At 44.9% G+C, this 15694-nt stretch overlaps 1 protein-coding gene and 1 pseudogene across 2 annotated transcripts; one reads left to right on the forward strand and one right to left on the reverse strand.

The window, feature by feature from the left end:
• Window positions 1-7878: 7878 nt before the first annotated feature.
• Window positions 7879-10968, forward strand: tmem17 (transmembrane protein 17). Of its 2 annotated transcripts, XM_065022465.1 has the most exons (6): window positions 7879-8097; window positions 8309-8412; window positions 8514-8627; window positions 9958-10101; window positions 10638-10768; window positions 10919-10968. In XM_065022465.1, exons 1-5 carry the CDS (start codon window positions 7983-7985, stop codon window positions 10734-10736), a joined length of 576 nt encoding a protein of 191 aa, XP_064878537.1. In that variant the 5' UTR covers window positions 7879-7982; the 3' UTR covers window positions 10737-10768; window positions 10919-10968. The 2 variants fall into 2 exon arrangements, with proteins under 2 accessions (XP_064878537.1, XP_029523683.1); XM_029667823.2 differs by having other exon boundaries at window positions 10638-10968.
• A 215-nt stretch (window positions 10969-11183) lies between these two features.
• On the reverse strand, window positions 11184-15631 carry LOC115134144 (cytosolic carboxypeptidase 2-like; annotated as a pseudogene).
• Window positions 15632-15694: the final 63 nt, after the last annotated feature.

The following is a 15694-nucleotide window of genomic DNA, read 5'->3' on the forward strand; positions in this document are numbered from 1 at the left end:
AACCTTATTCTAAAATTTAATAAATGTTTTTTCCCCTCATCAATATACACACAATATCCCATAATGACAAAGCAAAAACACGTTTAAAAAAAAAAACGGAAATATCACATTTACATACCTATTCAGACCCTTTACTCAGTACTTGTTGAAGAACCTTTGGCAGCGATTACAGCCTCGAGTCTTCTGGGGTATGATGCTACAAGCTTGGCACACCTATATTGGGGATGTTTCTCCCATTCTTCTCTGCAGATCCTCTCAAGCTCTGTCAGGTTGGGTGGGGAGCGTTGCTACACAGCTATTTTCAGGACTCTCCAGAGATGTTCGATCAGGTTCAAGTCCGGGCTCTGGCTGGGCCACTCAAGGACATTCAGAGACTTGTCCCGAAGCCACTCCTGCATTGTCTTAGCTGTGTGCTTAGTCTCGTTGTCCTGTTGGAAGGTGAACCTTCGCCCCTGTCTGAGGTCCTGAGCGCTCTGGAGCAGGTTTTCATCAAGGATCTCTCTGTACTTTGCTCTGATCATCTTTCCCTCGATCCTGACTAGTCTCCTAGTCCTTGTCTCTGAAAAACATCCTCACAGCATGATGCTGCCATCACCATGCCTCACAGTAGGGATGGTACCAGGCATCCAGATGTGATGCTTGGCATTCAGGTCAAAGAGTTCAGTATTGGTTTCATCAGACCAGAGAATCTTGTTTAGCTGACTTTTGGCAAACTCCAAGCGGGCTCTCATGTGCCTTTTACTGAGGAGGGGCTTCCGTCTGGCCACTCTACCATAAAGGCCTTATGGGTGGAGTGCTGCAGAGATGGTTGTCCTTCCGGAAGGTTCTCCCATCTCCACAAAGGAACTATAGAGTTTGGGTTCTTGGTCACCTCCCTGACCAAGGCCCGTTTCGCCGGATTGCTCAGTTTGACCTGGCTGCCAACTCCAAGATGGTGTCTTGGTGTTTCTAAACTTCTTCCATTTAAAAATGATGGTGGTCATTGCTTGGTGTGCCATTCCAAATAATGTCCAATCAACTGAATTTACCACAGGTGGACTCCAATCAAGTTGTAGAAACATCTCAAGGATGGTCAATGAAAATAGGATGCACCTAAGCTCAATTTTGAGTCTCATAGCAAAGGGTCTGAATACTTAGGTAAATAAGGTATTTCTGTTTTTTATTATTAATACATTTGCAAAATGTCTAAAAACCTGTTTTTGCTTGTAATTATGGGGTATTGTGTGTAGATTGATGAGGGAACAAATGTATTTAATCAATTTTAGAATAAGGCTTTTAACGTAACAAAATGTGGAAAAAGTCAAGGGGTCTGAATACTTTCCAAATGCACTGTATCAATCAATTAGTGCCCTCAAACTCAACTCTGGACCTTGAAGCCAGTTCCACTGCATTTTCTCATTGTTTCTCACACAGGTGGGTGCATTTAATTATCAGGTAGAAAGGAAAACCAGCAGGCGCCAGACCTCGTATGGTAAGTGTTGAGTACCCCTGATATAGTGGGAAGGATCCTATAAATCAAGACTGTGTGAATGCATGTACCACTCTGAATAAACAAATATTGTCTTTGAAGATTTTTCTCTGGTTATGCAACTACAATACAGGCTCTAAACAAATTCAATTCTGAATGTCAATAGATTTTTTGATTCATTCTCATCAATGACAACATTCTAGAACTGAGTTATAACTCATCGAAGTCTGGTATCCGGGGTAATCTGGTTAATGATTATATGATTGATTAAGTGTCTCTTTCCTTGTAGAATGTTGACGGCTGTATAGAACACATTGTATTGCTAAGATGCTCAAACTTAACTTAATAGCTACAGTCACCGACACAGGATAGACTTTATCCCTCGTGCTGGCCCTGACAAAACCGGCAAATTGTCCCTTACTATAGCTACACTTCTCCACATGGCCAGACTTATAGTGGTCTTTAATGCTCTTTTGCTCTTCTTTGAAAAATTCCATGTCTGAAATAGATACCAAAGTCGACATACTGTAAAAACAATTATCTAGGCTAAGTGATACAAAAATAAGTTTTGATCTGCTGCTCTGCTAACTAGCTGAATCGTAGTCAGTGGCTAGCGAAGACAGAGAAAGGGGACGGAAGAAGTTCAACATTTTATTCAATTCATTTTAATACAGCAAATGGATTCATCATGGATTGGGTACAGGTCTCTCAGATCACGCTGGTGAACGGTAGCTGACAGTGTCGGCTAGAGATGACTTGCAGGAGCTTCCTGCAGGAATTTGTAGTCTTGCTGAGGTCTTCTCTGTTGCTAATTAGCGTTTTGTAAATTGAGGCGAATATATTGCTAAAACTCAATTTGTCAGACAGAGAATTACATGGTTATGAAAACATCACAACAAGGTAAGCCTAAACCAAACACTTACTTAATTTGAAGTGTTTGTATAATTCACTATGTGAAAAATGAATGGTGGAAAGAGAATGGAAACATTTCCGTGTTTGACCGCTAGGTTTTATGGGTATTATGACATGTCCACTATGGCGGACTATTGCCACGTTCAAAACAACTGGGAACTCAATTTTCTCATACTTCCGAATTCAGTGCATTCAAAACAACTCGGAACTTGATTTGAACAGTCACTCAACTCGGGAACTAGGGCCTCTTTCTAGAGCTCCGACTTTCCGTCCTGAAGATCACTTCTTCTTATTGTTTGGTGTAACGGTGTTGGCATTAATTACATGTGCATTCCACCACCTACTGTACAGGTGGATATTAAGGATCCAAAAAGGGTAAAAAAATAAATAAAAATCCATACAAACTATCAGTAACAAAATGTTAATTAAAGTAAATCAGACTGCTTTTCTGTTTTAATAAGGCCCCTTCACAGGCTGAGAAGGATCCTGTGATGGCGGGACATTTCCTGGCGACAGTAGTCCTTGTAGTGCTTCTGCCGTTAAATCTTGGGAGGCCCAAAAACTTCTCAGCTGCAGATATAATGATGTCCAGCTTCTTGGACACTTGTGCAGTACAATTAATAACTGTGGCTATAAATGCTACAAAATCCACCTTCTTCACAATAAGTGTATCCAGATCACTTGATGTATAACATTTGCAACTAGTTGTGGTGCATCCACCACCATGTCTTCTTCAGAACTTTGGCCTCCTTTCCCTTCAACTCTCTTCACCGCCTCCACATAGGAGATTTGCTGTACAGCCCTGATCCTTGACCCCTCAACCTCTTTCACCCTAACAGGGCACTCAGGAAATTCGGAAATATGAACTCCACCACAGTTGCAACATTTTACATTCACAGACTCATCAATAACATATTCCTTCCGTCTACAAACACTTGACACATGGCCAAACTTTTTACACTTCTTGCATTGCATCGGGTTTGCATGAACGCTCTTACGGCGTATCTTATATATCCAAACTTTACATATGGTAGTAAATACTCATCAACCATCAAATATACAGATAAACGTTTCTATTTTTTCTCATTCTCCACACTTGTCAAGCAACGTGCATGAATTACTCCTGTAATCTTTAGCCTAAGATATTGATTATCAATGTCCGACGGGACACCAGAGATAACACCTTTTACCGGGGCTCTGCTCTGAAAATCACAGCTGTTCACTTCATGCTTCGACAATTCCGCGAGCCACAATGCACGCTCCTTTTGCTCTTCAGATACACACGATATCAACACCATACCATTTCTGGTTACTTTGACTGCATCCACTTTTCCCAACACCTTCTTCACCATCCTTCAAAATAAAATAAAATAATAAACATCCTTATCCAAACGTTGTCCAACAATCAATGATTCATTAGACTCATTTTCCACAACAATTTTTGCCCTTTTTGTTCCATTCTTGGACTGTTGTCCACTCATCTTACTCGCTAACTGTACTTGACGTGCTTTCAGCTTCAAACGACCCTTCTGCTTCCTCCATCTCTTCTTCTTCGATGAGGTTTAATGGCGGTTGGCATCCAATAAATGTTGCATTACCACCACCTTCCTTATACTTTGCTTGAAAAAAAAATACAAAAATAATATAGAAATAAACACAACAAATACCCAACCATCCAACACTACACTAGGACAACAGCCTGAAAGGATGGGACACCACCACTTAACACACCCTGTAACTCTTCTGATGTCTCACACACCCAAATACCTCTCTGCAGCTGCCACCATAACCTCTTTTTTCTGCAACTTACGTTCCATCCCTGCAGTACAGTTCATAACCATTGTTATAAAGACCGAAAATGAAATCTTACTGAAACATGTATCACTTGTTGGTTTATTCCTTTGTATTGGTACAGATCTACTATTCACACCACTCCTCTCAGGATCCTTCCCCTGTACTGGTACAGATCTACTATTCACACCACTCCTCTCAGGATCCTTCCCCCTGTACTGGTACAGATCTACTACTCACACCACTCCTCTCAGGATCCTTCACCCTGTACTGGTACAGATCTACTATTCACACCACTCCTCTCAGGATCCTTCCCCCTGTACTGGTACAGATCTACTACACGCACCACTCCTCTCAGGATCCTTCCCCCTGTACTGGTACAGATCTACTACACTCACCACTCCTCTCAGGATCCTTCCCCCTGTACTGGTACAGAGGATCCTTCATCCTACTGGTACAGATCTACTATTCACACCACTCCTCTCAGGATCCTTCCCCCTGTACTGGTACAGATCTACTACACGCACCACTCCTCTCAGGATCCTTCCCCCTGTACTGGTACAGATCTACTACACTCACCACTCCTCTCAGGATCCTTCCCCCTGTACTGGTACAGATCTACTATTCACACCACTCCTCTCAGGATCCTTCCCCCTGTACTGGTACAGATCTACTATTCACACCACTCCTCTCAGGATCCTTCCCCCTGTACTGGTACAGATCTACTATTCACATCCTTCCCCCCCCTGTACTGGTACAGATCTACTACACGCACCACCACCTTCCCCCTGTTCTGGTACAGATCTACTACACGCACCACTCCTCCCCTTCCCCTGTACTGGTACAGATCTACTACACACCACTCCTCTCAGGATCCTTCCCCTGTACTGGTACAGATCTACTATTCACACACCACCTTCCTCTCAGGATCCTTCCCTTCCCCTGTACTGGTACAGATCTACTACACGCACCACTCCTCTCAGGATCCTTCCCCTGTACTGGTACAGATCTACTACACTCACCACTCCTCTCAGGATCCTTCCCCTGTACTGGTACAGATCTACTACACGCACCACTCCTCTCAGAATCCTTCCCCCTGTACTGGTACAGATCTACTACACGCACCACTCCCTCCCCCTGTACTGGTACAGATCTCTCTCAGGATCCTTCCCCCTGTACTGGTACAGATCTACTACTCACACCACTCCTCTCAGGATCCTTCCCCCTGTACTGGTACAGATCTACAACTCACACCACTCCTCTCAGGATCCTTCCCCCTGTACTGGTACAGATCTACTACACGCACCACTCCTCTCAGGATCCTTCCCCCTGTACTGGTACAGATCTACTACACGCACCACTCCTCTCAGGATCCTTCCCCCTGTACTGGTACAGATCTACTACACGCACCACTCCTCTCAGGATCCTTCCCCCTGTACTGGTACAGATCTACTACACGCACCACTCCTCTCAGGATCCTTCCCCCTGTACTGGTACAGATCTACTACACTCACCACTCCTCTCAGGATCCTTCCCCCTGTACTGGTACATATCTACTACACGCACCACTCCTCTCAGGATCCTTCCCCTGTACTGGTACAGATCTACTACACAGATCTACCACTCCTCTCAGGATCCTTCCCCCTGTACTGGTACAGATCTACTACTCACACCACTCCTCTCAGGATCCTTCCCCCTGTACTGGTACAGATCTACTACACACACCACTCCTCTCAGGATCCTTCCCCCTGTACTGGTACAGATCTACAACTCACACCACTCCTCTCAGGATCCTTCCCCCTGTACTGGTACAGATCTACTACACGCACCACTCCTCTCAGGATCCTTCCCCCTGTACTGGTACAGATCTACTACACGCACCACTCCTCTCAGGATCCTTCCCCCTGTACTGGTACAGATCTACTATTCACACCACTCCTCTCAGGATCCTTCCCCCTGTACTGGTACAGATCTACTATTCACACCACTCCTCTCAGGATCCTTCCCCCTGTACTGGTACAGATCTACTACACATCCTTCCCCCTGTACTGGTACAGATCTACTATTCACACCACTCCTCTCAGGATCCTTCCCCCTGTACTAGTACAGATCTACTACTCACACCACTCCTCTCAGGATCCTTCCCCCTGTACTGGTACAGATCTACTATTCACACCACTCCTCTCAGGATCCTTCCCCCTGTACTGGTACAGATCTACTATTCACACCACTCCTCTCAGGATCCTTCCCCCTGTACTGGTACAGATCTACTACACGCACCACTCCTCTCAGGATCCTTCCCCCTGTACTGGTACAGATCTACTATTCACACCACTCCTCTCAGGATCCTTCCCCCTGTACTGGTACAGATCTACTACATGCACCACTCCTCTCAGGATCCTTCCCCCTGTACTGGTACAGATCTACTACACGCACCACTCCTCTCAGGATCCTTCCCCCTTGCCCCATCTTCATCGACTTTCTTCACTGCCTCAGCATATGACAACTTCTGCACTACTCTAACCCTGGAAACCTCAACCTGCATCTCTCACACGGGATATTTCTGATCCCCAGCCCTATAGGCACCTCTACAATTAACACAGACCACTACTTTCCCCAATGCTACATATTCCTTTGTCTCATGCCCTTCTCACACCTAGGAATCTCCCTCCTACACACTGCTGCCACATGCTCATAAGCTTGACACATGTAACAACGTAATGTATTTGGCACAAAAGCTGGTAGAGGATAACTTATTTTTCCTAACATAATTTTGTCGGGCGAAGACTCAACATCAAAACTCAAAAGAACAGACAATGACTCTTGTGTTTCTCCACACACGCCACCCTGTCTGCGTCGCCCCAAACGACGAGCATCATAAACACAGAGAATCTTCCCCTTCAGTTGGTCAGCTTTCACATTTACCACTAACCCAGTAATCACTTCTTTCAATGGCGCCCTTTTCTTGTAGGCAGAACAATTCACATCTCTTGCCCCCATTCGTTAAACACGGAGCACATGCTCCCTCTGACCAGCAGAAACACAAACAATTATCAGAAGACCACTTCTGGTTTCCCTCGCCGATTCCACAGCACAGAAGTATATTTTCATTCACCCTGAAACCCCAAACAAATGGATCAGCCAAAAATATCCCCTCCATTCCTCCTCCGTATTCCAAGTGTAATTCTCCTTATGATAACACTGCACTTCTCTTGACATACATCTTGTTCTTGCCTTGTCAAGGAACACCATTTACTCGCCCCCCCCCCCCCCCCACAAAAAAAATGTGATTATGTAAAAGTTGGCTAAATTAAATGTTTTATTTGATTTGTTCAACCTTTATTTAACTAGGCAAGTCAGTTAAGAACACATTCTTATTTACAATGACGGTCTACCCTGGCCAAACCCGGACGATGCTGGGACAAATTGTGCTTCACCTTATGGGACTCCCAATCACGGTTGGTTGTGATACAGCCTGGAATCGAACCAGGGTCTGTAGTGACGCCTCTAGGACTGAGATGCAGTGCCTTAGACCGCTGCACTACAGAAAGTTAAAGGACTGTCTTGATAAGTAGATTTACAGAGATTTGGGAAATTGTGGAGGTCTGCTGAATCAGTCATCATTTCGATATCAATGTATGACCACTGGTCATGAAGGAAAATAAACGATGAAAGCAGGCACATTTGGGTCGCGAGATTTTGGGCAGAACGCGAGATGTTCTATGTGACCAAGGGAACCGTGTTTTGTTGCTGGCAGGCATGACTTTCTAAACCGCTGTCTTGCTAGCACAGGAGTATCTTTGCAATTCGCATGGAGCTTCCAGAACCGATCAGAAGACGTTTAGGACACTTTTCCAGAACTGTGTTTGTTGATCAGAGTCGTACTCAACCATCTCCCGAAGATCATGTCACGTTTTTGGGGCACAGTGAGTGGAAACTTGCATGGATTGGTAACTGAAACGCTAGCTAGCGCTTGTCTCAGCTAGCTAAACAAGCCATTGTCAGCCCATTATCCATAGGCACCAGGCAGATATTATTTACATCTGTTGGCCCGGCCGTGTATAGGTTATATACTAACTAGTTTACTAGCAAGTATGAAACGGAAAGAACGTGAACTCTATTGTTTTACGTTCCCAGACAGTGAGGTTGTCTCCAGCCTGCCTCTCCAGATGTCACTGTTCTTCAACATGTGTTTTTTCCCACTGTGGTGGATCAGCGAGGTGGTGATGCTGCACCTCAAGGTAACTCACCTCTAGAATTTAGATGCACTCATACTATATGTATCTAACTGTAACCAGTATCTAAATAAACCCCTTTGCCTTTTTCTCCCATATTGTTTCAGTATCCAGCCCTTCCTGACTACTATAAGTTCATCCTCATCACCATCCTCATTCTGATGACTCTTGTAGAGGCTATCAGACTCTACCTAGGTTATGCAGGAAATTTGCAAGAGAAGGTACACACACTTTCACTGTATCCTTAATTATTAAAGGGCGACTGTACTTCCTGATTTGGCCTCATTAAGTAATTTTTGTGGCCATGACTGAATTCAAAAGTGGGTTGGTTTCAGGGTATGGTTTGATAGAGTGGGTATAATTTGTGGAACGTTCCAACAGGAATCTGTTAGAAAAACTTTGTAAAGTACAAGGATTCCAACAAACAACGCATACAAAGTAGCATGATCAATTCATCTAGCTAACTAGGTGCAGAATAGGCATCAACTCACCACGTAGCTTATTCTTAATGTTTGTCCATAGGCAACAAGAGTGAGGACAGACATTTTTCGGAGTAAAGGTGGTGAGTGAAAAAAAAAAAACGTAATTACATTGCCCACTCCCTACCCAGTATCTTAATCTGCCACGATATAACTTCATATGTGTTGTTTGTTGGCAACCTTGTTATTTACAATGTTTTTGGAACAGATTCCCGTTGGGACGGTCCACAAATGATACCCACCCGGTTTAATATGGGTGTCTCGTGTGTGTTAGGCAAATTATTAAGGCAATTAGCTTCATCAAGCTGGTGTGCAACCCTGGCAAAATTGGTTTGGATAGCCGTGCTTCTACATCTGCATTGCTTGCTGTTTGGGGTTTAGGCTGGGTTTCTGTATAGCACTTTGTGACATCGGCTGATGTAAAAAAGGCTTTATAAATACATTTAATTGATTGATTTGATAGCCTATTTCTGGGGCTAGTTAGGGACTGTCAATAAATTACTAATGTAAATGAGACGATGTTTATGTTGCACACCGTTTTAGTTCTCATTAAATGCTTTCAATATTTGTATATGAATTTCTACAATTTATAGTTGGAGTCTTTGAAATTAGGAGCTATTGGAATTTTAACATATTGTCCCATGTACATTGTGTAATTTACAGATAGTCCCTAACTAGCCGCATCGGTATATCCAAAGTCAACCCAAATTTATCACAGGCATTACGATTGGGTCGCTGCACTTCAAATTGATGATTATTTGTGAGCATGTGGGCAGGTTTGAGACAAACCCAACTTTCATTTACGTTTTGATGTAGTTGCGACCACAAGTCTCACAAAACTCTTTTTTTGGACGAGACTGACATTATGGCCAACATGATCCTATTTACATTATGTAGTTCATTTTGACAGTAGACCTATATCAATACCACAGGCTGTTTTCTAAATGAGAAGTTGTTTTTCATGGGCAGTTGCACTTTAAGCCATAGGCCACCTCTGGGGTTGGCCCATGCTTGGAAAACATCTCAGAGAACTGGTCTTGGGTGATTGTTTACGGTCTCTCTCTCATGACAGGTCCCTGAGCTGGCTGGTTTCTGGCTCCTGAGTCTCCTGCTGCAGTTTCCTTTGATTCTGTTTCAGCTCTTCAACCAAGCCATTCTGATCCAACCTCTGGAGAGAGGGGTTCACTTCATTCTGGCCCTGTTCATACTCACACAGGTGAGGTTGCATGCCTGTTGCCTGTTCCTACCATGGTAACTAGATTAGTGTCCAATTTGACCACATTGGGGTAATTTAAACCCTGGTTTATTTTCTCTGTCGTGTATAAAGGTTGTGTGTCTGGGGCCTCCCGAGTGGCGCAGCGGTCTAAGGCACTGCATCGTGGTGCTTGAGGCGTCACTACAGACCCGGGTTCGATCCCAGGCTGTGTTACAGCTGTCCGCGACCGGGAGACCCATGAGGCAGCGCACAATTGGCCCAGCGTCATCCGGGTTAGGGGAGGGTTTGTCCCATCGCGCTTTTGTGGCGGGACGTGCGCATGCACACTGACTTCCAGGTTAAGCAAGCAATGTGTCAAGAAGCAGTGTGGCTTGGCAGGGTCGTGTTTCGGAGTACGCATGGTTCTCGACCTTTGCCTCTCCGAGTCCGTATGGGAGTTGCAGCGATGGGACAAGACTCTAACTACCAATTGGATATCACGGAGAAAAGGGGGTTTAAAAAAAAGTATGTTCTAACAAAGTCTCTTTCTCTCTTAGGCCCTCTCTGGCTTTGTGGCTCTACGTGGGATGGTCAGACACACAGAGAGCCACTTCCACCTCAGACAGTTTGATGGGGTTCAGGAGCTGAGGGCCTGACTGCTCTGCTGAGCTGACATGCAGAGACAGAGGTACTCGGGTGTAAATCTCCTATTGATGTTGATTATGAGAAATTTGAGTTGCTTAAGTGTATCTCAAGTTAGAATTCAGCTTTGTGTTTTCAGTGGACCTTGTTCAGACATTAACACAATGTGTTTTGTGCCTTGAATGATCATTTTTAGGGGTTGTTGTACAGATGTGAAGACAATAAAGGTTTGGGTTTTTAGACGTATCTGTTTCAATGTTTATGCTACAATAACACCAAGACTGAATTTTGAGAATGTAGTTTTCTAACAGATAATTTACTGCATAGATAGTGACTCAATCTGATTATGCCTTCAAATCGATAAGCGGAAAATAAATAATTGACACTGAAATGTATACAAAATATTATAAAGTTAAAATAGGTTCACAACGACATGAAGACTCAATAAGAAAGGCACACAATCAAGGCAAAAAATAAATGTAATTTCTATAGCCATCTGAAAGGCAATGTGCTGTACATGTTAAGGCACATTCACACTGCACCTTAGACCAGGACTAAGAGCAGTGTTTGACTTGCAGGAGCTCACATTTAATTGGATATATCCATGCTAATAATATTGTTGCGTGTTTTGCTAGGATCAGAAAGTTGATGTCTCGTTTGTGCACAGCATTCTCTGTACAGGGGTAAGATCGAATTTCAAAAGTGAAACATGGTTTCCCATGGCGGATAGGCAGATATACTAACCATCACTGTTGGAAATCAAATGCAAGGCAAGTAGAAGCAAAAGGAAGTGCTGTTAATAGATGTTTAATTGCTTATAACTTTGGTTGTGTGTTAATTGCTTATAATGCTGGTCGCGTGTTTGTCCGTTAACCAGGGCTTTGGAATGCAAGTGTGAATCCTTAGCCCAGGGCTAACAAATGCTGAAACAGGCTAAGCTATCTCAGGGCCAATCAAGCCTGGGGCTAATCTATCCCGGGGCTAAGAACAATGCAGTGTGAAAAGACCTTTATTGTCCCATGGTCAAAATAGTTGCAGAATCTCCCTCTAGTCTCCATCCATCTTCAAGGGTTCATGTCAGCAGTCTGTCATATTTGCCAATGTGTTTCCCTGCCTGGTTCTTGGCTCAAAAGGTGTTTTATTGCGAGGAGGGGCAGACCCTGACAGTCTGGCGACCATCCTCTCCTCCAGATCTGCTTCGGCCCCTCTCCCATTGGATTGGAACCTGGAGGTCTTGGCCAGGCTGAGTTTCTGGAGCCTACGTAGACTCTCACTTTGGGGGTCGAGGACATCTGTGGTAAAACGCCCATTTCCTCTTCAAGGTCTGCTGGTCCAACCCGAGAAAAATGTTACCATTCAGAGTAGACACATTCCAAAATAAGCTCTGAATGTAGTTTTTAGAAGTACTATTTGCTAATACAAAGAACAATGCAAAAAAAGGGGTGGCATACACTTTTAGTACCTGTGGTTGTTGTTCAGACTCGCTGCTGCTGCATCTCCACCAGACACACGCCTGCCTGCTCCCCTTCCCCCCCAGCGGCTCTCTCTGAGGGGCCCTGCCTCTAATCTAAGCTGCTGTCTGGTCCCCCCATGGACAGTCATGGCTACAGAGAAGAGAGGGAGGAAAAAGGGGTTATTAACTGGGGCAGGACAACAGCAGGAGATATGTATCTGGACTCATTCCCAGATATAGAAAAAAATAAAAACATAAACATCTGTTGTATATGTACTGTGATATATTGTGTATGCCAACATATACTCTGTACAGCATAAAAAGACACACTAGAAAGTCCATATGGCTGTTGTGGAGAGGACAGTAACTTATGTGCCTCAGTCCTATGTGTTCACTCATAAATGCAGTCAACTGGATATTTTACTGCTATGTTTTTCTGTAGTTACCCATGTCTGTGGAGGCTGCCTGCTTCACCTGAAAGATGAGTGATAAGACTGTATTAATACTAATTCAACATCTCTGATTTTGGAACGTTTGATTTACCATCTGTTAAACTGGGGTGGAAAATAAAGCCCCCGACTTTACTCCTGATTGCATTTCTGTGTCACACTACTTCATACTAGTTCATACAAATATTATGTTAGTGAACACCTAAGTTCATATTGGGTGTGTTCTTCATGTCAATATTGTACCACTCATTCTATTTCTATGCTCAAACCAGGGGAGGCTGGCAGGAGCTATAGGAGGACAGGCTCATTGTACTGGCTGGAATGGAATTAATGGAACGGTATCAAACATGTGAAAACAACATGTTTGATTCCATTCCATCCATTACAATGAGCCTGTCCTCCTATAGCTCCTCCTCTGGCTCAAACCCAACCTATCATCTCAGTGTTGGTTTTGTGATCGGGGCTGAAGGGCATGGGCTGCTGCTGCATAACAGGCATGGAGAGGCCGCGTTGCTCTATGGCCGTGACAGATAGGGGCAACTGCTGAGGGGCTGACCGTGGAGGCTGGGAGGAGCCAAACTGCAGCTGGTGACTGATACTGTCGCTGCTCCTCTGAGGAAGACAAACATCAGAGCCACATTCAGCAGGAAAACTCAAATTTGGTTTTAAAAAATTGGTGAAGTCATAAAACAAAATCCATTCCTAATGATAAGGTTCTATCCTCCACACACCTGTGATAGGTGGCTGAGTAGGGTGAGCACGAGCCCCACTCAACAGCTATGCAGCCCTCAGCCTCCAGGTATTCATTCTGGAACACAGTTAATGCTGACCATCACACTGGCACAAAACAGTGGTCATCACTTGTTCATGCCTTTTAAGTTTGATGAGGTGGGGATGTTCAGAGTGCATCAACCTACTAAGAACAGGTTTGGGAGGTCAAGGCCCAGGTTGTTGTAAAACACCTTGAGATGAATGTACCTGTAACAGTATTTTAGTAACACTGCAAATTATCAAGATGCAGTAGGGCTTGAAGGGTAATTGGCTTCTCTGACTCCTCCTGCCAGAGGGTCACATGGCCTATGACACCAATGTGAGTGGTGGGATGGGGGATCCAGGAGTGTACTGTCTTTAGAAATGAGGTTCTGGGGTAATGCACAAGCCACAATCAGTCTAAACAAATTAGGAAGAGTGAGCTTCTCTCTCATCCATACCTTCTCTCTCTCTTCTCTCTGACCACAGCTACCGTTGGCCAAGATTTTCTTTAACTCAATGGGATTCGAACCTTGTCATTGACGTTCTTGCTCATCATGGGAGGGAAGATTCTCTCATGGAGCCATTGTGTGGCATCATCGCGGTTGGTACAGCCGCACATGAAGACATTGTTCTTACGACTATGACTGTGAAAATCAATACAGCACCACATCTCTCTCAGCCATCAGTTTTGGGTGCAATGACAACAACAAGGACAGATGGGAAACCATAGCAACAAGGTCAGAGAAGGCAGACTGAACTTAAACCTCTCAGTAGGTTAGAGAGGCATGACTCTCTCACATCTGTTTGAGTATCCTCCCACTTCCCCCCTCTCGCCTATTGACCATGTTCCTGGTGTGCCAGACGCAGGGGAAGGAATCCCTCAGCAGAGTCTTGTAGTTCTTGTTCAGGTCCCTGCCGGCCAGAGATCAGTAGTAGATCCCCACCACCACCCCGTCTGGGTTCAGCATAGGCATCACCTGCAAGTCCGCAAGGGAGCAACACAACAATCAACATCATGGGGTCTCTTTATGATGTGTTTCTAATTCTGAATGGAAAACGTACAGTTATCCCACATGGCAATCAAACACATAACTGAAATACTTGGTTATTTTCAAATATAAAAAAGCCAAAAGTGCATAAGCGACTTTAAACACAAAGACCTCCCTCAGCTGCCTGGTGTCGTCCGACTCCCAGCAGGAAGTCCAAGAATCCCTGCATCAACCAGGAGCTGTTGTTCTCCCCGGGTTGCACCCCGGCCGTCACAACCACCACCTGCTTGGCACTCCTCTCTGCCCACCCTCCTCCCGGCGACGTCACTGTCAGCACATGTACAACGTTGCCGGTGGGAGTAGGTGTTAAGGGTAGCAGTGGGCCAGATAGGCGTCTGTCATAGGGGAACTGGCAGGTCCAGGTGAGGGATTTGATGTTTCTGGTGGTGTTGTTGTCCTGCTCAGCCTTATGATGCTGGTTGTGGTAGTACCTGATGTTTAAGGCAGTCCGGTGCCAGCCCTCCCTTCTCCCAGGCGGCTATCTCAGAGTAGAGCATGGACCTCATGCCTGTGCAGTACAGACGGCTAGCCTTCATGTTTCTGACCCGGAAGTACTCTCCACTGCGTGTGCTTGGTGGTGTACATATCAGTGTGCAGGGTGAGCTTGTAGTTATGGACACCGCTGTGTAAGCGGGAGAGGGGGGGGGGGGGGGGGGTAGAAAGAGAGTGAGAAGGAAAGATTATTGCCTAAACACAGTGACCCCTATCTGCAACTTAGCAACAATCGGCTCCATAGACTCACACTTGAACTGCCTTCTGCAGGTTGCCACTCTCGAAGCTTGACTCAAAGGACTAGTCCTGATGCGTGGCACAGGAGGTGGAGCTCTTGATGAGCCCCCAGCTCCCCCCCACGTGAGAGCAGGTGAAGTAGGAGGTTTTTGTGGCTAAACAGGGGAAAGAATACAAAAAGGAGGAAGGACAGGTGAGAGAGGTAACACTGAGAAAATGAAATCTGCGAAGCGCAGCGCTATGACAAGGGGACCTTACTGACACATTAGGGTTACCTGAGTCAATGAAGTAGACCACGTTCCCCTTCTCCATCCCAACAGGCACTGGTGCACTGTCATGGCCCGGGGACTGGTAGAACGGCTCTGGGTCCGGAGGGTCTCACTCTAGAACACGGCAATATATTTCCGTAACAATAACATTCCAATTTAGATTCACACTATGTAATAGTTTAGCACTTGGAGTCCATTCAGACTCATAACTCTGTACTGTATGCCTCTGGATCGTTCTGTACAGTGTAGAGGTCAAAACAACATTGGGTA

The sequence above is a fragment of the Oncorhynchus nerka genome, linkage group LG9a (assembly GCF_034236695.1).
Source record: "Oncorhynchus nerka isolate Pitt River linkage group LG9a, Oner_Uvic_2.0, whole genome shotgun sequence".
NCBI classification, from domain to species: Eukaryota; Metazoa; Chordata; class Actinopteri; order Salmoniformes; family Salmonidae; genus Oncorhynchus; species Oncorhynchus nerka.

What these genes read in the sequence shown, in the direction of transcription:
- tmem17 (XM_029667823.2), top strand. Translation starts at nt 7,983, where the DNA reads ATGGAGCTTCCAGAACCGATCAGAAGACGTTTAGGACACTTTTCCAGA. An exon ending in CAGGAAATTTGCAAGAGAAG is followed by an intron (nt 8,628 to 9,957) that starts GTACACACACTT and finishes CTCTCATGACAG; the next exon opens with GTCCCTGAGCTGGCTGGTTT. An exon ending in CCCTGTTCATACTCACACAG is followed by an intron (nt 10,102 to 10,637) that starts GTGAGGTTGCAT and finishes TTTCTCTCTTAG; the next exon opens with GCCCTCTCTGGCTTTGTGGC.